This window comes from Populus euphratica, unplaced genomic scaffold (assembly GCF_000495115.2).
Source record: "Populus euphratica unplaced genomic scaffold, PopEup_1.0 scaffold103.1, whole genome shotgun sequence".
In the NCBI taxonomy this organism is placed as follows: domain Eukaryota; kingdom Viridiplantae; phylum Streptophyta; class Magnoliopsida; order Malpighiales; family Salicaceae; genus Populus; species Populus euphratica.
Window position 1 is genome coordinate 374,885 of NW_011499891.1, and position 21,877 is coordinate 396,761.

The following is a 21,877-nucleotide window of genomic DNA, read 5'->3' on the forward strand; positions in this document are numbered from 1 at the left end:
TATATATATATATATAATCCAGAAAACCAAAGAAATCAAAAAAAAGGTTAACCGGAAAAACCAATCCGGGAAAAAAAATCCAGAAAAACTAATTAAAAAAACCCCAAAAAAAAAACATTTCAATTCGGTCCCTTCTCTCTCCATCTATCTCACAGCCCACCCTCCATCTAACTTGGTTCAAGTGGCTAATAGTTGTTTGTCGCTTGTCCAGTCATCTTAGTCCATGGCTTATGTTTCATGCTTGGTTGATGGAAAACAGCTTTAAATGTTGTTATTTTCCCCTCCATGCTTGAAGTTCATTTCCGCATTGTGCTTTGTCTGTCATCTTCTTTCTTCCCTTCGTTGAGCACAGAAAGTCAAAGATAAGTTGTGTTCTTTCTTGCTATGCTTTTTCTTGTTGCTTCTGGCTGGGCTTGTTCCTGATCTGTTATCTGATTCACATCTGAAAATTGTATTGAATTATTGGATATGAAACTTACGATTTTGTGGGTTTTGTTGTTAGATGTGTTTTGATTGCAATGAAAATTCCCAATTGGCTTCAGTAAATTACAATATCTTTCTTTGTTCACTGTCGAGCTTGTTTAGTAATATAGTTATAGGTATTTTTTAAATAATTTTTATGTTAAAATATATATTAATGATATTTTTTTATTTTATAAAAATTATTTTTAATATTAGTACATCAAAATGATCCAAAACTTATAAAATATATTAAATTTAAAAAAAAAATTAAAAAAATTAAAAATACGAATATGCTCACAACCTCAAATATTAGGGCACAAATTAGCTTTAATAATGATGTTTTACCAATTCAAAATAAAAATAAACCAAAATTAATCAATTTGATGTAATTTTCAGTTCAATGTAATTCTAAATATTTAAAAATATATATAATTTAATTGGTTTTTTTATCAAAAACTAAATCAAATTAAAAATATTCATCTTTTCTCGACATTAACTTAAAGCTAAGAACAAAAACAATACTATTACATGCATGTTACCTCGACGTGGGGATGATGTTGGACGGTGTGTGACAATCATTTTTTTAGGTCTGGATTTTTGTGATGGCGGGAAAAGATTAAAAAGTTAATATTTTTTATCAATAAAAAAAAATACAACTCGATATTTTGATAATTAAAAATTATAATTAATCTTAAAATTTGAATAAAAAACTTGATGGCATACTAGGAGGATATATCATCTTTACTTGAAGTAAAATTGTATTATTTATTTATCTTATATAAATTATGATATTATTATGCTTTCTAATAGTTGATCGGTCTACAATTTTAAAAAAAATTCTCTTAAAAATCCTTATCTTATCAGGTTAAACTTAATAATTCTAAAATCAAGAAAATAAAAAAATAAAATAAAATAAAGAGTCTTTTATTCAATATTAGAAATACATCTTACATATAAGTTTGTAATATCATATATTAAAATAAAATAAAATAATTTTTTTTGTGTTTTTTAAATATATTTTAAGTTCTCGTGACTTTAATAGGCTAATTATTAAATCTAAAAATACATTCAAAATAAATTTAAAAACTATTTTTTATGATTTCTTAATATGTTAAAATATGCAAATATTAAAAAAATGCAAGTCAATTATGGTTAATTTAACTAACATGTTACCTCAAATATGAGATTAAGATAACTCAACAAAAAGACAAGTAGAACAAACAATAAAGTTAAGGGTCTAATAACCAAATATCAAATGATGAGTTTTTTTTTTAAATATTTTTTGATAAAAGATTGCCTTGTTGGAAGATAACCATGGAAAAATAACAAAGTAAAATATTAAACTATAAAACAACTCAAAACACAAACAATATCTTGTTGGAAGATAACCATAAAAAAATAACAAAGTAAAATATTAAACTATAAAACAACTCAAAACACAAACAATATAGACCAAATACGATACAAAGACAAGATGAAAAAGAATAATTAGAGGACAAAATGAAAAGGAATAATTAGAGGCTAAACTGAAAAATAAATTAAACCAAGAAAATGATAAAAAAAAAAAGTAATTGGAAGAGTGAAAGCCAAAATTATATAAAAAATCAAATGAAATTAAATGCTGCCAGATAAATTTTTAAAAAAATAATAAAAATATAGCAATTAAAAGAATAGTGGCTAAAATCAGGCTAAAATAATAAATGCAATAAAAAGAAAAGGGATGAAATTGTAAAAAATAATAATCAAGCAAAATATAAAACACATGAATAGAGCAATTAAAAATAAAGTAATCAAATTGAATAAAATATCAGAGATAAAATTAAAAAAATAAACTTCAAAAAAACATTGAAAATAAAAAAAAAATTAAAATCAATAAAATTACAAACAAAATGACACAATTATTTTTTGAAAAGGCTAGCATGAATCCAAAGGACATGAAAGAGGGAAAAGAAACTTCACCACAGCCTAATAAGATCTCTTATGTAAGCACACACGCTACACCATAAAAAAGAGACTAGTAGCTTCTAAAACCACCATGGATCTAGGATTTTGATAGTTGTATGGCACTATACAAGCCATTCAAATGGTGTGGGGTTTATTAACACATGACATGTATTAATTATTTTTTTAATAATATTTAATAATTAAAAATTACCAAACAATCATTAAAAAAAAAGGAGAGAGAATAAAAGGATTAAAACACGTTTTAAATCAACCCTTTTTATATTTTAATTTCAAGGGTAATTCCTCCATTCGACATTTTTTTTTAAAAAAAAAAGGAAGAAGCCCCTCCGTATGTTTATTTATAATTTAATTGTGAAAGTTTTTTTTGGAATGGACTACAAGCCTCACAATTTTTTATTTTTAATAGCAACATAATTATTTTATTATAATAAAAAAAGTTACAATCAATTTGTTCCTTTTAATTTTACAATAACTGATGTATCCCTCTAAAAAAAATATTTAAATAAAATATATATTAATTAAAAATTTAAAAATCAAATTTAATATAATTAGCAAATAATATAATATTTTTAAATTTTCTATAACTTCTAAAAAAAAATTCAACTTAAAATAAAAAAATATTTTTGTAAAAATCAAGTTAATTTTTTCTTTAATTATAAAATATTTTTTATTGACTAGCTTTTTCAATAACATACACAAATTTTTTTTAAAAAATTACTTTTTAGACAAACAAACACTCCCTTACAAGATTATAGTCATGCATGCTTTAACTGTTTATTTATATATTTTAAATGTATTTAAAAAAATAAATTTTTTTATTTATTTTAAATTACTTTAATATTTATTATCACGCCTCAAAGGTAGCCTATGAAGGCCATGATTTCGGGATTTGCAAGTCTGCGACCGTTACCTTTTGAAACTTGTATATAGCATGTGCCTATATAAGATCAGTCACGTCATCATCCACGTGTAGCTTGAAAATATGGTGAGGTTTTGCACGTGGATTCTTCTATACGTGTTGAAAATATAGTAAAGTTTTGTACTTTTATTCTTAAATGAGCTTCGAAAGTATGGTTATTCAGAAAGTGATATTTATATATGATTGAAAATAAAAAAATTAATAATATATTTTTATTGCACTATTTGAATCATCGTTGAAATTTCATAATATATTGTGCTTAAAATATAAGTTTGGAACAACGTATTTGTTTTTTAATATAAATACACGTGTCAAGGTAGTTTAAATTAATATATGGAAATGGAATTAACATAATTTTGAGTTTGTAAAAATATAACCATCGAGGAAAATAAAAAACATATACCCATACAACACACGAGGTCTAAAAATCAAGTTTTCTTATTTTAATTTTTTTTTCTAACTTTACAGAACGATGATCCAACTATCATATATCAATCATTGTTTTGAAACCTTATTTAATTAATAACTTTAACCAAAGCTGAAGTTGATGGATTGAGCAAGTTAATGAATTAATCAAGATTGATAGCTTTTTTTTAACAAGAAAGTGGTTTTTTAAAATAAATTTAAGAAAAAAATCAAAAAAAATTAATTAGATTTCACTAAAGTTTCGATAATAAAATCACTCAAATCACGTGTTAAAATCTATGGCTATGTAAATTAAAACTCAACCCATTACAAGACTATAAAATATAAAGTTATTGTGATGCCAAGTATCTAAATATGTGAATTTATTTATTAAAATAAATAATAATAGAAATTAACACACACACACGCATATATGTATATATAAATTAGGTTTTTTAAAAAATCAACAATTTTTTAAAAAGATCAGTTTTACGGATGACGGGTGAATCATATCTATTCTTTTTTAAAAAAATAACATGTTTAATATCATAAAAAATAATCATAATATAAAAAGGACTAAATGAGCTGAAAAAATTATAAAACATAAATATTAAATAAAATACAAATTAATAACTTATTTTAAAAAATACATATAAAAGAATCATGCATTATTAAGCATGGTAAACCAGGGCCATCGACTTGTCCATCATGCAACGCACATGAGTAGTTTGTTGCCCAAGGTGTTGTCCAAGGATTAAGTGTGGATGATAACATGCACTCGTGTTTAACGGTCCATTTGGCTAAGTATTTGCAACAATATTTTTATTTAACAATAGCAACATATCATTATCATTTGGTTACAAAATAAATCGTAGTTTTCATACATGGACCTTACCTTTATTTGCGTTCAAAACTTAATTTTACTGAAGCAGAAATTAGATGTTTTTCATTTCCTGTTCATGCAACTATGTTTATAAACATAGTATAAAACTGTTCTCATCTTCCTTCCTTTACCAGTGCTTTGGGTATGAGTGGATTTTATCCAGATGAGAAAACCACAAGGGTTGTTCTTACTTGGGTATGCCACTGTTGAAGGCGTCGAGAGAGACAACTGGGTTGCCTTGCTGAAATCATTTTTCTTTTGTTCAACCACGAGGGCTATTCTTAATAGTTTTCCTTTCTCTAGTCTTCGTAATTGTTGTTGCACTTAAAGATGAGATGACGATGATGAAGGGCTGGCCTACTGAAACTATTTTCTTTTCTTCTGTTTTCCCTTTATTCTTCCTCTAGTTTTTTGACAGAGAGTGAATTAATTCACTCTCTGTCAAAAAACTAGAGGAAGAATAAAGGGAAAACAGAAGAAAAGAAAATAGTTTCAGTAGGCCAGCCCTTCATCATCGTCATCTCATCTTTAAGTGCAACAACAATTACGAAGACTAGAGAAAGGAAAACTATTAAGAATAGCCCTCGTGGTTGAACAAAAGAAAAATGATTTCAGTTTAAAAAACCATAAAAATTGTAGCCTTTGTCCGATAAATTTCATATGTGATAGAATTGTGAATAGTTTAATAAAACAATAAAAAATATTTTATATAAAGTATTATTCATTCCATGACATAATAGCAGTAGTTAAATCGATAATATTTAAATTAAAAACTATCCATATTAATATATATCCTTTTTTGTTATTTTATAACCTCAATTTAAAAAGCATTCTTAACAAAATACATTAAATAATTTTAATATAACCTTGATTTCAATCACAGTTTTAACTAAACATATATTTTTTCAAACCAGTCTCAACTAAAAGTACTTTCATTAAATACTTTTAATATAACCTTAATTTCAATCACAATTTTAACTAAACATATATTTTTTCAAACCAGTCTCAACTAAAAGTACTTTTTATAAAATATTTTTTTATAAACCACAACCACAACAGCTACCACAATACCAAACAAACTTTTAGGCTGAGTGATAACAACCTTCCATTTCTATTTAAATCATGTCAATGTTAAGCTACACTTCCTCCAACAGTAAGTAAGATTCAATAATAAAATCAAATTTTGTATAAGATCTAGTGTCTTTGAATGAACGACATGTATTTTCAAATAGACAACAAGAACTAACTTGAGTAATCCACATGTACATGGTTCTTGAAATTAGTGGTGAGTTATTAGATCAAAATAGTATAAATCTTGTTTTTTTATCCATTATCCTTTTATTTATTAAATGAGTATCCAAACCTTATAAGAATCTATTTGATATTTTGATTTTTTAAAGTTTTTTTCTTGAAATATATTAAATTAATTTTTTTATTTTTTTGATATCAAGATGATTTAAAACCCTGGAAAAACTTTGATGTCAAGATGATTTAAAACCCTGGAAAAACTTATCTAAAAAAATAAAAAAAAAAATTACAATGTAAAAACAAACAATGCTTAAATTCATCCAACTCTTGTCGTTTTAGTCAATTCATTTTAATTATTTAATTAATTTTGAATATTTTTACAAATTGACATGTAGGCATGGAATTGAAAAGGCTTTTCAATAAAAGACTAAGATATAATTACAAAAAAAAAGAAGGCAAAAAACTTTTGGATGATAAATAATTTGTAAGAAAATAAATAAATAAATGGAAAATAAGTTGGTTTTTGAAATTTCAAGAGATAAAATAAACATTTTCAAAAATTTCATTTTACAAGTACATAAATGAATTGACTTGATATTGCTATCTAGATATTGTTGCGACTATTTATTGACAACATATTATTTACCAAGCGTTATATTAATGTTGCTTTTTAAAATATATTTTTTATTATTTTGACATAAAATATCAAAATACATATTAATATTTTTTAAAAAATTATATTAAATACATTTTTAAAATAAATTACCAACAAAACAAACACTACTCAAGTTTTAACAAAAGCAGACCAATTAAATATAACTCAACTCATTAGGTTTTAAATTTATTTTCAAAAAGTTACCGGTTTAAATCCCATAAATTTCATGAATATTTAAGGCTATGATTGTTAATTTTAGGATCCGTAAAATTAATCGAGATATATATAAACTCATCTGAATACTTGTATTAAAACAAAAACCAATTAAAAAAATTAAAAACATCCAAAAAAAATTCCACATCTATGCCATATTTGAAGAAATTTGAAGAAAAAAACCTATGAACATGATGGAGATTGATATTTTATCGGAAGCATCTCTTTCTCTTTTTTTCAAGTAAAACTATTTCTATTAATCTTGGAATATTTTAATTATTTATAATTTTTTCTCAATAACATAATAATTATTAAATCTAATTTCATCTAACAAAACATAAATTCATGATAAAAAGTTTTAATTTTAATTATTTAAATATTAATTTAATTTATTTTTGATAACCCAATAAGTTAATTTGTGATTTAATTAACTTGATTGATTTTTTATATAAAATTAATTAAATTAAAAAAATATTATTTAAAAAAACTGTGATTAACTCAACAACTCACAAATTAACTCAATAATTCAATAACCCAAACTCTTAGACCACTGAATTAAACATTTGTCATGTTTGAATGGAAAATATTGCAAGGAAATAAAATAAGAAAATAATAATAATGAATTATCATTAATGATAATAAGTCCTCGTTAACGCCATCGCACTCCATCAGCGCACATCAGCGAAACCCAAATCTTCAGACATTAAAAAAACTCAAATCAAAATTCAAATTCCTAAATTAAAATAAGAAGAAGGAAAAACAATGATGACCTCACCTTCCTCTCGCTCTCCCTCTGCAACAACCACACCGCACCACCACCACCACCGCCAACACTAGTAACGACACGTCGTTCCTTCACAAAATCCGATTCGAAAACGCGACAGCCGACGATCCCCTCTCTATCGCAACTTCTCTTTATATTACATTTTCTTCTGCCTAAGTAAAAATATCAAATTTCTCTCATTTCTCTCATCAATTTCCTCGAGAACCAAACAGAAAACTTCGATTTCTTTCTCTCTCTCGGTAATTTCTCTCAGCTGATACCTGCCTCCGACTTAGGTTTTTTTTTTTTTGCTTCGATTTCGATCGGGCGTCTCAGTTCGGCATTTCAATTTTTAATCACTCAGACCAGTGAAAAAAATTGGGTTTCAGATTTCGAAATTAAGGTTTTTGGTCATTTATAGGGTTTAACATTGAATTCCAACTTTGTGTTTTTAGTTAGGGTTATCTTTGATTATCTGATTTGGAGAGAGGGAGAGATAAGTTAGGGTTTTATGATGGTAGATAGACAATGGTGAGGCTATTAGGATTAACTCGTGGAGAATCAGATGATTCTCCACGAGAGATTACCTCGAGGACGACTCCTTTAACTAGTGAGTCAGGTGAGAGTGGATGGTTAATTAGATTTTTTGATTCAGCTTTCTTTTGTGAGTGGATTGCAGTAAGTTATCTATATAAGCATGATCATGCTGGGGTTCGGGATTATCTGTGTAATAGAATGTATACATTGCCCTTATCGGGTGGCGAGAATTATTTGTTTCAAATTTGTTATATGATGATACATAAGCCAAGCCCGTCGCTTGATAAGTTTGTTATTGATATGTGTTCCAAGTCATTGTTAATAGCTTTGAAAGTACATTGGTTTTTGTTGGCGGAGCTTGAAGATTCGGATGATAATGATGGGATTAGTAGGATTCAGGAGAAGTGTCGGATTGCTGCTACGTTGATGGGAGAGTGGCCGCCATTGTTGAGGCCACGAAATGAATCTTCAAGTCCTGGGAGTAAGAATCAGGTTCTGAGTAGACTCTTGTCATCGAAGCAGAAGTTGCTGTCATTGACTTCTTCTCCACCTCCGCAGAAGTCCATTTCGTTTTCACCCTCATCGGGGAATGGTTTGCAGGAGGATGGGACTGGTAGTCAGCTGTCACCGGATGAGAATAAGCTTTTTAAGAAGTTTATTCCTGGTTCGAAGGTTAGAGATGCATTGTTGTTTAGGAAGTCATTTGATAAAGATGATCAGAAGGCTAGAGATGCTTTGTTGTTTAAGAAGTCAGCTGATAAAGATGCGGAAGAGGGGGAAAAGGATGGATTTTTCAAGAGGCTTATGAGGGACAGTAGTAAACGTGAGGATGAGGAGCTGACACAAAGTTCAGATGGGTTTTTCAAGAGGCTTAGAGGTAGTATTAAAAGTGAGGATGAGGAGATGACATCCGGCTCAGATGGTTTTTTCAAGAGGCTTCTCAAGGATAGTAGTAGAGGTGAGGATGAGGAAGTAACTTCGAGTTCCGATGGCTTTTTCAAGAAACTGTTTCGTGATAGTAAGGGTGACGCTGATGACAAGTTGGTTTCTAAATCTTCAGAGGATGACGGAAAGGAGGGGTTTGTTAAGAAGTTTTTTAAGGATAAGTTTGAAGACAAGAAAGATGGAAATGATCAGAATGAGGATGAAGAGAGGTCAAAGCTTGAAGAGAAAGGTTCAAAATCTGCAGAGGATGATGAAAAAGAAGGGTTCTTCCGGAAGTTGTTTAAGGATAAGTCCGAGGACAAGAGAGATGGGACCGAGAAATCTGATGAGGGGGCTACCAATTTTGAGGAAGAAGAACCTTCGGACTTTTCCTTGTTTCGTAGACTGTTTCGGGTGCATCCTGAAGAGGTAAAAAATACTGGTGCAAATGAAAATAACGGTAGTAGCAGCTTGTTTGAAAGCAGCCCGGGTACTGAGAATTTTTTTCGCAAACTGTTTAGAGATCGTGAGCGCTCAGTCGAAGACTCTGAGTTATTTAGTTTCAAGAAGAACAAAGAGGTACGCTGATAATCATTTTGTTCATGACCTGTAGTGTTTGTCTTGAAAGTATGACTGTTGCTCTGCAGCACATTGCTCTTTTCAACTTATGCACTGTGAACCAGCACTTTGTAATTATCACTGTTAAATGACTATAAGTTATATTCTAGTGCTTGCTGATCTTAATCAATAGAAAACTGTGGCATGTACATGCATGTTGATACCTTATACTAGCAGTTTCCTACAGTGAGAATGTATATTAGTTGTAGTTATCTGCTGCAGCAACACAGTTATATTGACCTCCTTATTGTGTGCTTAAGCTCTAAGAAAGATTAGGGTCACTACGTGCTGTTTGTTGGTTGACTGTATACTTTTTTCTTGTTGATATTGATAATTGGAGACTAAAAGATTTTTCATGTTGGAACTTAATTACCTCTCTTGATTTCTTGAAAATCATACTTTATATCCTGTTAGCTTAAACTTTAAAACAATGTTAGGAATTTTTTTTTTCTTTTTCATTGTCAATCTCTGTGATAGTATCATTATCCATGTTTGGTTCGTTCTGCTCTGTTCTGTTCTGTTCTGTTCATCTGGTTATGCTAGTTGTAAATGTGAGAGGTCCAGAGCAGTTTTAAATCGATCTCATATCGGTCTGTATAAAGTTTGTTTAATCTTAAGTGTGTGCTGTAGTCATTTTATACCTTCTGGTCTTGGATGCTCTAATGATACTTTTCCAACATCTTGCTTGCAATAGGAGCCATAGACTACTTTGGCTTAGAGTGTTTCTGGAGGTCTCTCTCCATCTCTAGATCTCTTCTTGTTAGCCGTGTATTTCTCATAATCTTCATCATTTTCTCTTTGCAATCGTTTCTTATCTTAATCCATACTTTAGGTGCCCTATAAAAGACCGATAGTGTTTTCACTTGAGAAAGTCATCTTATTGCAAGCAAGATTAAGGGAGGTCTCTCTCCATCTCTAGATCTCTTCTTGTTAGCCGTGTATTTCTCATAATCTTCATCATTTTCTCTTTGCAATCGTTTCTTATCTTAATCCATACTTTAGGTGCCCTATAAAAGACCGATAGTGTTTTCACTTGAGAAAGTCATCTTATTGTCTGGTAGTTTTAACTGTGTAGCTACTTTTAGCTAGTGAAGCCACTTGATGTGGTACCAAGGACTTGTGATTAAGGGAGGGCATGAGGGGCAGCCCTCAGTCCTCAGCCCTCTCTGATTAAAAAATAAACTAATATATAGTTTATATTTTCCATCATAATTCATAAGATTTTTTATAACACCCTTCTTTTATGTGGCCATTTACACTCTTAGTCTATTGCGTCACCCATAACCCTGAATACTTAATGATATGGCATAAATTTGAGAATTGTGTACAAAAGAAGTAGTTTTCTTTTAGTGAGAAATATTATCAAGAACCCTTTTTAATCGAGTGTTGTTCAGGTTACATGTACAATGGGCATCTAAAGATGTCTTCCATTCAAGCAAAAATCAATATTGAACTTGTGGATGTGAATGTCCCCATTTGTATCTATTATGTGGGAGTCAGGAAACTCTTTCAATACAGTGATACTGCAGGGGGGGGGGAAGAAAATAGTTGGAATATGAGCAGCTGTAACTTTCAATATAACAGAAGAAGTTCATGAAACTGCACATAAGAATATTATAATCATGTAAACAGCTGGAAATAAGGTTTTTGCTAGGCCAAACCTACTTAAATTATCTTGGAAAAGCACCTAGTGGGCCTGATCTGCGTGCTATTGTTGATGTCCTGTATTTCTGCTGGCTGGGAAGTGTCTTTATCAAAGGCTCTTGGCTACAAGTTTCTTATCATTTCCTTATTGAAATTTCCTGGGCTCTAATCTTGCAGAAGCATCCTGGATCACTGAATCAACAGAATGAGAAGTTGAATACAAAGCCTCCGCTTCCAAATAACACTGCATCACAGTTTCGGAAAGGGGCTTATCATGAGTCATTGGACTTTGTGATGTCGTTATGTGAGACTTCATATGGTTTGGTTGATGTATTTCCTATTGAAGATCGTAAAAGTGCTCTTTGTGAGGTTAATGCTTTTCTAAGCTTTCTGTTTCTTACATACAGATATTACACACACATATTTGTTAGCTAGCTGTTAATGCTTTTCCATGATTTGCTTTCCTGTCCACTCTTTGGGCAGGTTAGCTAGCTGCCCACTTTTCTTGGATGAAGAAATGCACTTATTTGTTAGTTTTCTTGCACTTAAAATGAGGTCAAAACGGTGATTGCACAGAAATGTTTCACTTTCTTCACACGATATCACTTTTCTTGGACAAATAAATACCCTTAATTGTTAGTTTCTTGCATTTTAGAATGAGGTTAAAATGGTGATTTAACAGAATCTTTCTCCTTCTCTATACCTATCTGATCATTCTCTCGTGAAATCCTCAGTCAACAAAGACTCGGAAACCTTAATACCTTGGAATTGAAACTATGAATTAACAAACAAGTCCAAGATGAAGATAGTGGCCCATATCAGACTTTGTCTCTTCACAAACAAACAGTCGTGAGTATTTAGATATGTGACTCATGGAAGAAAAAAATATTGATAGGTCTGGTAGTTCAACGCTCACTTAAAGTGATCTTCAGTTCAAACTTAATTTATATTTCTGCCAACAAATTGCTATACAACTAGTGAAATCAATTAAGAAAGCTCAGAGATGAATATTCATCTAGCAGCAAAGATGAAATAGGTTTTGTTGTTCTGCAACAGTGATGAGAGAAATAGCAAAGATGAGTTGTATATTTTTTCTTTTCAATGGTGCATGTGCATGAAATAGATTGTGTAATTAAATACAGAAAAAAAAATGTACTTGCATTTTAAAACTTTGAAATGATTAAAATAACCTTTGAAATTTCAATTTTATTTGTATGAGGCTGGGTGTTTTAGTAAAAAAAAAAAAAAAGGGCCTCATGCTAACCTCCCAGAGCCTGGCAGGTTAATGCACACATACAGTGCATGATATTCTGCTTGAATTCTTTCTGAAAGAGTCTTTTTTTCATTCTTGTGTTTTCAGTCACTGGCAGAGATCAACGTGCATTTAGCTGAGGCTCAAAACAGTGGAGGTATGTACCATATTGTATTTTTGCTGAAACATGACCATCTCAAAGTCACAACATGTTTAACTGTTCTGGCATGTGTAATAGTTTGATGTGTGTTGTAGCATCCAAAATTGGTCTTACAAATTGTGGCAAAGATAGTTCTGATTCTAGGAGGATTTCAAGGTGTGAGGCAAAACACATGATTTTGAAACAAATCTTTCAGAATTTGCGTGTATAATAACTGAAGTGTGTGGGAAATCAGTTAAAATATGTATTCCCATATATTTTTAGCCCATTATACATATATGTGTACCTATTTTCCAATGATTCTAGGCTTTGTGGATGGGAAATCTGTTAACATATGCACTCCTATATTTTTTTAGTCCATTATTTGTGTCTATATTTGTACTTATATTTCTCAAATATGTTAGGTGTCGTGGAACCATTTTTGTAGCTTTTGAAAGATCATTTTGTAATCTGTGCTGCAAATTTATTAAGTTTCTTTCCTTTTGAAATTTATCTGTAATCATTAAGGATTGTTATTATTTGTGTATGTAAGCTGGGCTGCTATATGTTATTTGGTGCCTTTTTTTTTAAGAGAGGGGGGATTACTTAAAAAAAATTCCCTGCTCCCGCCTCCTCTCTCTCCCTCACTCCCTCTCTCTCTCCATCTTCTGTCTCCTTTTTGAATTACAAAAATTATGGCCTTGCTTGAATTGCCGATATGAGTGGTCCAGTCAAAGTTTATTCTTGCAATTAGGCCAGAATATGAATACGTTATGGTCTTATGCTTTGCTGACTAGACTTCACTATTTAATAAACAATATTTTCAGTTTCATTGAAGTTCTCTAAACGGTTGTGGATTTTAAACGTGAAAACTTTAACCATCAAGAAACTAAAGATTCTGCTGCTAAGTAATTTCACTCCTTCCACACATCAACCTAGTTGACCTGCATTCTTGTTCCAAGTTTTATACATCTGATCATTTGGTATATTCTCACAATCTGAATGTTGCTCTTTATACTTTTAGGAGTTTGCTTTCCAATGGGAAAAGGGTTGTATCGTGTTGTTCATATACCTGAAGATGAAGCTGTTCTTTTGAATTCTAGGGAAAAGGCACCTTATCTGATTTGCATTGAAGTATTGAAAAGTGAAGTGCCAAGGTATGCTATGGAATTAAAACACTGGAAAATACCGTAGATTCCAGTTGGAATGCATTGAAATACGTGACTTTCTTTTTTTAACAATGATTTTACGGGTACACATGCTTGATTTTTCTTCCCCTTTTCAGCAATAGCAAGGACACATCTGGTGCTCAAAACCTTTCCAGAGGAGGAATTCCTCTTGCAAATGGAGATGCATTCCTGCCGAAGCCACCTCCTTGGGCTTATCCTTTGTGGACTACCCAGGAAATGTATCGAAATAGTAGTGATAGGATGTCCCAATCAACCGCTGAAGCGATTGACCAGGCAATGTCCCATGCATCTGAAACAAAAATGAAATTTGTTAATGTGAATCTTTCTGTGGAGAAGAAATTACCTAGCCAGTCAACTGTCATTGAAGCACCTAAACTAAATTCTGGCATCAATTTTATGCATCAAAATGCTGCACATTGTAGTGATTTGGAATGGGTAAGGGTAGTGCTGACAGCAGATCCTGGAGTTAGAATGGAAGATGTAGGGGATGAAGGGGCGCCACGACGCAAGGAGCATCGTCGTGTTCCTAGCACGATTGCAATAGAAGAAGTAAAGGTGGGCGGGCTATTTTGAATGGAATGCTGTTCTCCTGTCGTTTGGATGGTCATGTTACAACTTTACCTGTCTTCTGCAGGCTGCCACAGCCAAAGGGGAAGCACCTCCTGGACTACCTCTGAAAGGGGCCAGTCAAGTTTCATCAGATGCACAACCAAATGTGAAGATTCATAAAAATAGAAAACTCGTGTTTCCTGTTTCTTAGTTTAGAATGATGGGATTGAAAGTTTGAATTTCCACAGGTTAATGGTGGCAATCCCAAGGCCAGTGATGCCTTATCTGGTGAACTTTGGGAGGTCAAGAAAGAGAGAATACGTAAAGCTTCAGTATATGGGAAACTACCTGGCTGGGACTTGCGCTCTGTAAGTTCTGCTTATCAAACTGTGTTATCTCTTTTAAGTTTTGCTGATAATTGGAATGGTTTGCTCATAATTTTTGTTCTTCTGAAACATGGTGAACTAGTTATTGAATATCATAGGCAAATTGCAAGTACATACATCTTCTTTTGTTGTAGAGGCTTCTTGTTTATCTTCATATATTCTGCTTTAATTACAAGAACATGTATCTTGATGATGTATAGGTATTTACTTTATCCTGTGTATGCTTCTGTATATCATCTAGAATACTTAATTGTCTAATGTGCTTGATTTGATTTTCCTTTTTAGGCTACAAACAGAATATGTTATGCTAATATAATTCTGCAATTTGCTATTGTTTAATTGCCTCATGTTTTAATGAAATTGTTCGCCTTTTTATTTCTCATGTAGGTTATTGTGAAGAGTGGTGATGACTGTAGGCAGGAGCATCTTGCCGTGCAACTCATTTCACACTTCTATGGTAAGTGCCTGCAAATTTTGTTGCAGCCATCACAACTTACTGAACTATAGAGATTGTTTCAAGTTGGTCAATAAATTTACTGAACTATATAAATAGGATGTCTGTATTTGCCCCCATGCGAAATAGCTAAAATTGCCTGCATTAAAAGAACCATGTTCCTCACCAATTTAGATGAGCAGTTAATCAATAGTACCAAAAAAGAATTACTGCTTATACCTAAGAGCTTACTTCACTATAGTGTGATGATTTACATATTCTGAGGAATCCAAGATGGCTTGTTATTTTCTTGATTGTCAGCTCAAATACTCTGTCGAAGTTGATGTTGCTTAACTTGATGCATATAAATGGTCTTTGATTTTTTTCCTCCTCCTTTTCTCTAGTGAAAATTGAACTTAGATGTTACATTCATAGTTTTAAAACCCGGCCCGGCCCGGCGGGTTGACCTGGGACCCGGCCGACCCGGGCTGGAACCGGGCAGGGTTGATGAAAAAATCAGGTAAGCCATGACCCGGCGTGACCCGGCCCAATTGTATTCCTGCTGATGTTGCTAAACTCCTATGGCCGATATATATATATATATATATATATATATATATATATTTTCATGTTAAGCACTTGCGTTCAAATTATTCCAAGAAGTTGGATCTTGTTCCCTCCTACAGCATGTTCAAGCTTAAAATATTTAGGTTTTAATGCCAGATATATTTCAAGAAGCTGGTGTCCCTCTTTGGTTGCGTCCTTATGAAGTTCTTTGTACTTCATCATACACAGCTCTTATTGAAACAATTCCAGATACGGTAATTAAGTATTTATTTCTGTTTGAGTTGGTTGACAAGGAATGTTCTTTGGTGTTTCAGTGATATCATTTTGTTTTGCAGGCTTCAATCCATTCTATCAAGAGTAGATATCCGGACATCACAAGTTTGCGTGACTTTTTTGTTGCCAAGTATGGAGAGAACTCCCGAAGTTTTAAGCTTGCACAGGTATTAGACATTGCAAAAGTAGGTGCACTGACAATGTGGTTAACCAGCCTTATTCACCCCAAGAATGTCCATTGATGTATTAGCAAATGTATGGTGATTATTTAGGTGGGTTAGTCAAGCTGCTTATTCTTCCTGGAAGTGGTAGTTTCTTTCTAGTTTTTGTGTGTCTATACAAATGTGGGTGGCTTTCTTCATCTTTTATTTCTAGGGGAAAGCTACTAGAGGAGGAAATACTGTAACTATAGATGGTGATGTTAAAATTAATCATAGATTGTGACATCTAACTATGAAGAATTAGCATCCAGATTTACTTTAGACATTTTGTTTGCAACACGAATGATGATGTGCCATTGAGCAAGTGGTTGAACATTGCATGTATTATGATTTACTTTACAACTAGCAAGCAGCAATAAATGTTACCTGATATATGAAGTTGAATAATTTTCATGTATCATGCCTTCAAAATTTCTGCCTCTTATTTCAAGATCATGATTTGCTACTCTAAACCTGAACTCAAATGTTTCACTGGCTGCTTTGAATTCAACCTCTCAGCTTGAAGTTCCCTAAATTGTTATGCAAACCTTTCTACATAAATTAAGTTGAAAGGGCATAACCTGGAATTCATAGTAGTTGGAAGAAATGTTGTTTCTCTCACTAGAAAATGATCAACAATCTGGATTAATGTGAAAGCTGCCTTTTCTGTTTGATAGGATTGTACTTCTATTAATGATATTTCCTTCTCAAGCGTGATTTTTGTCTGAGAAAGATGGTGAAACTGGTTCTTGTTTTTGGAACATTTTCTCTTGTTAACAGAAATTATATTGCCTTTGTGACTGAAGTAAAAATGTTTTCCTTTTTTGTTTTATGGTTAAATAATGTAAACAATGTCACTCTCCTAAGCTGTACATAGCATTAAAACTTCTGCTTTATTCTTATATTTGGCATATTATGTCCGTTCATAGAATTGGAGCCCCATTGTTGATATTTGTAGTTTCTAGATTATTGCTGTTCCTGTAACTTGAGACTGCATTTTGCATCAGCCCCACAGACCCTTGTGTTCCCCAAATTCTTGCTTTTAATTTTAGCAGTGAATAGTGCATCGACCGTGTAGTTAACTACTTTTTTACCCTTTTTTTCTCATTGAAAATATCTCTGTTTTCTTATTTGCTTATCTATTTTTCATTTCAGAGGAACTTCGTTGAAAGTATGGCTGGATATTCTTTAGTGTGCTACCTTTTACAGGTATGGTGCCTAATCTCACTCTCATTTAACAATGATGCGGGTCCTAAAAGCAGATGTCTTGACCAGTCATCTCTCACTGGTCACACTCATCCATCTCTGGCTATGATAGAAAATTTAATTTTTTAACCATCTCTTAACCACTTTTTTTGTTACAAAAAATTTCTTGAAGGCAAATGCAAAGATGTTCTTTTACAATTTAAGAAATAAATTAAAACTACCATCCTCTTTTGAAATGGACAAACAATGTGGGATGGAGGGAGTATTAGATTTGCAGATAAATTAATTGCATATTTGTGTATCTGTAAAGTTAACCTTTCCTTGAGGGAAAGCTGCATTTCTCAATTGAGTGTTGCTGTCATGTGAAAAAATATTTGACGCTTCCAACCAACTGGTCAAATAGGTGTATTTGCTTGTACTATTACCATTTTAACCCTAAAAAGAGCTTTTGTGACTAGAGTATATTGCATCTTATGTCACCTATTAATTCTCTGTGGGAAAAATGTCTTCATCTTTTTGTTTAGGTGAAGGACAGGCACAATGGGAACTTGTTAATGGATGAAGATGGCCACATTATACACATTGATTTTGGCTTCATGCTCTCTAACTCTCCTGGTGGTGTAAATTTTGAAAGCGCACCCTTCAAACTAACCCGAGAACTTCTTGAGGTCAGATAATTTATATTACATGCCAGTGTGTGCGTGAGTGTACACATTTTTATTGCCTCCCTTTGTTATTGTTCCACAAGCTCGTTATGTATTATGTATTTTAGAATCTCTCAAGCTGGTTTTGAGTTTTTTTTATATTAATATGAAACTGGCTACCTGTAGGTCATGGATTCTGATGCTGAGGGAATTCCAAGCGAGTTCTTTGACTATTTTAAGGTATTGATCAGACTTTCTAATGTTTGGATCTAATTATGCTATTTTGGCTTTTCAATCCTCTTGGATGTAACTTATTGTTTACGCCCTTCAAATGCAGGTTTTATGCATTCAAGGCTTCTTGACATGTCGTAAGCATGCAGAGCGTATAATTCTCCTTGTTGAGATGTTGCAGGTATAACTGATCTATTAGTAAACCTTCCAGTATTTTCTGTTGTTTTGGTTCTTTATTTATTTCATTTTTTCCTGTTAGCCGTTTCATAAACTAGGCACAACACATGCTGTTTTGGGACCATATGTTCCTGAGGCAAACATCATGAGACTGTTTTTTACAAGACTGCTCCTGGATTGCACACTTGATGGGTTATTATGTGCGTTAGAAGGAAAAGGTGGGACAAGTAAATGTTTAGGTGAGACTTGTTGACCCTTTGTGGAAAAGCAGGATCTTAAGAATGGGAGTGGCCAGCTTTATATGGTTTTCTGATCTGTACCAGGTAGGCTGGTCGTTAACATATGCCTCTTCTGGGGTCATGAGTTGAGATCAAAACCTTGTGGGAGTGGTTATGTTGGATATTATAGGTTTTTGAACCTGTCCTTGCACCTCTATACCCAGAATTTATCCTGGGCATGGGCTATCTACGTTCCCCATCCTCTTTCCAATTTTCCAAATTTTCCAATCCTTTATCTGTCTGCTTCACAAAATCCCCCAGGTTCCATTGGCTTTCTCTTGCCGAAGTCTGCATTCCCGCACATTGTCATTTGTTTGGTTTCAGAGGCACTCGAGCTTGTCAGTTTCTTTCTATAAACCTGCATGTTTTCCTTTGAAATTTTGGTTCATTGTCATTGTTTAATTTTGTGGCAATTTGTCTATGATATTCATTAAGCCTTTAGGTTTATTGCCTATACAATTGGTAAAGAAATGAGGAAGAAAGTTGGAAGTTTTTTTATCTCCCTCTCTCTCTTTTTTTTTGTACTCCATGCTGTGGATTATTGTTGCAATGTGTGAATTTTGGATTTGAGCTCCCATAAATATTTTACCTCTGATTTCTTTTTCTCTGATATAAAGTATCTCAGCCTGACCTATCAACCAAACCTGATCTGTTTCAACTTTAATAGTGCTGTTATTGTTGAATCAGTAAAATCTGTTTGGACTGCTCATCCCCAATATGTAACTGGGAATTTGGGTTGGGGAGTGATGCTTGAGAAGTGCCAAACCTGGCCTGTTGTCACTAAAGTTTGAAATAGGACAATTAGTTTTACTTGTTCGTATTTATTTGATAGAGGGAGAAAGGAGTACAAAATTTTCAATCGAACAAAATTATGTATTTTCTTTGGAGGGACCTGGCTTTACCATGCTGGTGCTTTTATGTTTGCAATAACAATGCTCCGTTGACTGAAGGCACTTATTTGCCTTTTCTTTTTGTGGGTCAGGATTCTGGTTTCCCTTGCTTTAAAGGTGGTCCACGGACAATACAGAACCTAAGAAAGCGATGCCATCTAAGTTTGACAGAAGAGGTAAAATTATAATTTTATATTAGCATCTATCTGGACAAGATTTGACTGCTATTGTAATCATGATACTGTGTTTTTCTTTCTTGCAGCAATGCGTATCATTGGTGCTCTCTCTGATCAGCAGCAGCTTAGATGCATGGCGGACACGGCAGTATGATTATTATCAAAGGGTTTTAAATGGAATATTGTGAGGTTAGATTTGCTAAGTGATTGCTTTCATTGATCCCTTTGATAAAGCCAGTCCAGTGAAGCATTTTTATTGGAGCTGTTTGTAAATTGATGTCGTATGAGGGAAATTGATTCCATGCACTGTGGCATTGGCAATTAAGCAGAATACTGATGACAGTTTGTGGCCTGTTTTCGCTTGGTGTGAGGAAATTGTAAATGTACCGGCTGAAATACTTTTTAGAAGTCTTGGAGGCTGCATTTACTTCATCAGGGTTTCCTTCTTTTCACTGTTTCCCCTTGTCATTTGTCGTAGAACTCTGCTGGCTGGTGGGGGGGATTTAGTTACTCAACAGGAGAACTTCCTTCTACCCATCTTCAGACAGCACATACTTGTACATTGTGATTCCTCTGGAGACAACGTTCCAGACATGAAATGGTGTCTGAGGCTGTAATTGTTGGTTGGCATTGCAGCTGCTCTACATTTTACACCGGTCAGTGATCAGAAGCAGCCAAACATTCCCGATTTTTATCAATCCATATTTGAAACTCATTATATTCTTCTGATTAAAGTTTTGACGCACTATATCGGACTGGTAGCCTGATGGCTGGTGGCGTCTTCTCCATTTGATGGCTATTCTTCCCAGGGTAAGATTCTTCCATGCTTCCTATCAAAGGCTTGTTAGCAACATTCATGTTATGTTAGATCCCATTTGCTGTTTAACAGTTAGAAAATTTGTTTTTTTGATATTCCTGTTGTATATCAGAGTTTTGGTGGCATCGAATTTTGTTTCCAGGTTGTGCATTTCTTAATGAAAAGTTTGATGTTTGTCAGCCTGCTCGCACATGCTAGGTCTTCTTGCCTTTTTGGTCTTTATTTAGAATTTTATTTGAATAGTTCGATAATACGTTATTGAATTTGCCACTGTGATGAGGAATTATTTAATCAATTTGTATATCGATCAATACATAATCTATTTCCCAATATTTGAACTTGAGGAATTGATCTTTTTGGTGAAAATTTCGATTCTCAAGTGTCAATCTTGAAGACATCCCAGATAATTGACTTCAATTAATTTTCAAACGCATTGACGTGTTACCAATTAAAATTTTATTTTTAAAGTAGATTTTGTGTGGAGACGGCACACATATTATAGTCCAAGTGAGGATAATTAAGTTTATCTATAAATATTACTGAAAGGGTGTTTGGAAATGTTAATGAAAATTAGTGGTTGTTTTTTAAAGTTTTTTTAATTTGGAAATATATTAGAATAATAGTTTTTTTGTTGTTTTTTAAAAATGTTTTTAATATTAATATTTTAAAATAATTCAAATATATAAAAAAATTAGTTTTAAATATAATTTTTAATCTAAAACGTTTTTAAATGTACATGAGGGTTCTAATAAGATCCAAAAAAATAAGAAAGGATTACTAAGATATTATAATTTTAAGAATATTTATGGATCAAAAGAAGTCACTAAGGTTTTTATTTATATATATATATATATATATAAAAACAATGGATCAAGATAGATCACAATTACGGTTTTTTTATTTTAAAAAATAAAAATAAAATAACCTAATAAGCTATAAAGGTTCTTTTTTATAGAGAAAATCTAAGAAAACTAGGTAATGCACAAAAAAAAAAAAGCAATAAAAATCATTAAGAGGAATATTAAAAAAGCATACAATAGAATAATTCTTTATTTATAGAGAAAAATAAACTTAATGACCAAGCAAACGTCTAGGAAAAAAATACTAGATTAAACAAGAGAAACTCTAAATAAAAATAAATTATTTTTAGAACAATACTTTTCCTAAAACAAGAATTATTTTTTGCCGATCCTGTTGCTTCTTGAATCTGCGTCCATAAAGTTCACGGCAATC

The 21,877-nt window shown here is 32.2% G+C and overlaps 1 protein-coding gene across 4 annotated transcripts; it reads left to right on the forward strand.

Moving 5' to 3' along the window:
• Positions 1 to 7,447: 7,447 nt before the first annotated feature.
• LOC105131186 (phosphatidylinositol 4-kinase beta 1-like) lies at positions 7,448 to 20,834 on the forward strand. 4 transcript variants are annotated; one of them, XR_843381.1, is made up of 17 exons: positions 7,450 to 9,553; positions 11,414 to 11,605; positions 12,597 to 12,645; positions 13,652 to 13,784; positions 13,913 to 14,372; positions 14,452 to 14,532; positions 14,615 to 14,734; positions 15,140 to 15,209; positions 15,909 to 16,006; positions 16,088 to 16,192; positions 17,381 to 17,434; positions 17,956 to 18,099; positions 18,262 to 18,315; positions 18,413 to 18,487; positions 19,744 to 19,827; positions 19,914 to 20,483; positions 20,563 to 20,834. XR_843381.1 is itself a non-coding variant. In XM_011034031.1 (16 exons), exons 1-16 carry the CDS (start codon positions 8,042 to 8,044, stop codon positions 20,013 to 20,015), a joined length of 3,333 nt encoding a protein of 1,110 aa, XP_011032333.1. In that variant the 5' UTR covers positions 7,450 to 8,041; the 3' UTR covers positions 20,016 to 20,834. The 4 variants fall into 4 exon arrangements, 2 of the variants coding, with proteins under 2 accessions (XP_011032334.1, XP_011032333.1); XM_011034031.1 differs by having other exon boundaries at positions 19,914 to 20,834; XM_011034032.1 differs by lacking the exons at positions 19,744 to 19,827; positions 19,914 to 20,483; positions 20,563 to 20,834 and adding an exon at positions 18,566 to 19,716 and having other exon boundaries at positions 7,448 to 9,553.
• Positions 20,835 to 21,877: the final 1,043 nt, after the last annotated feature.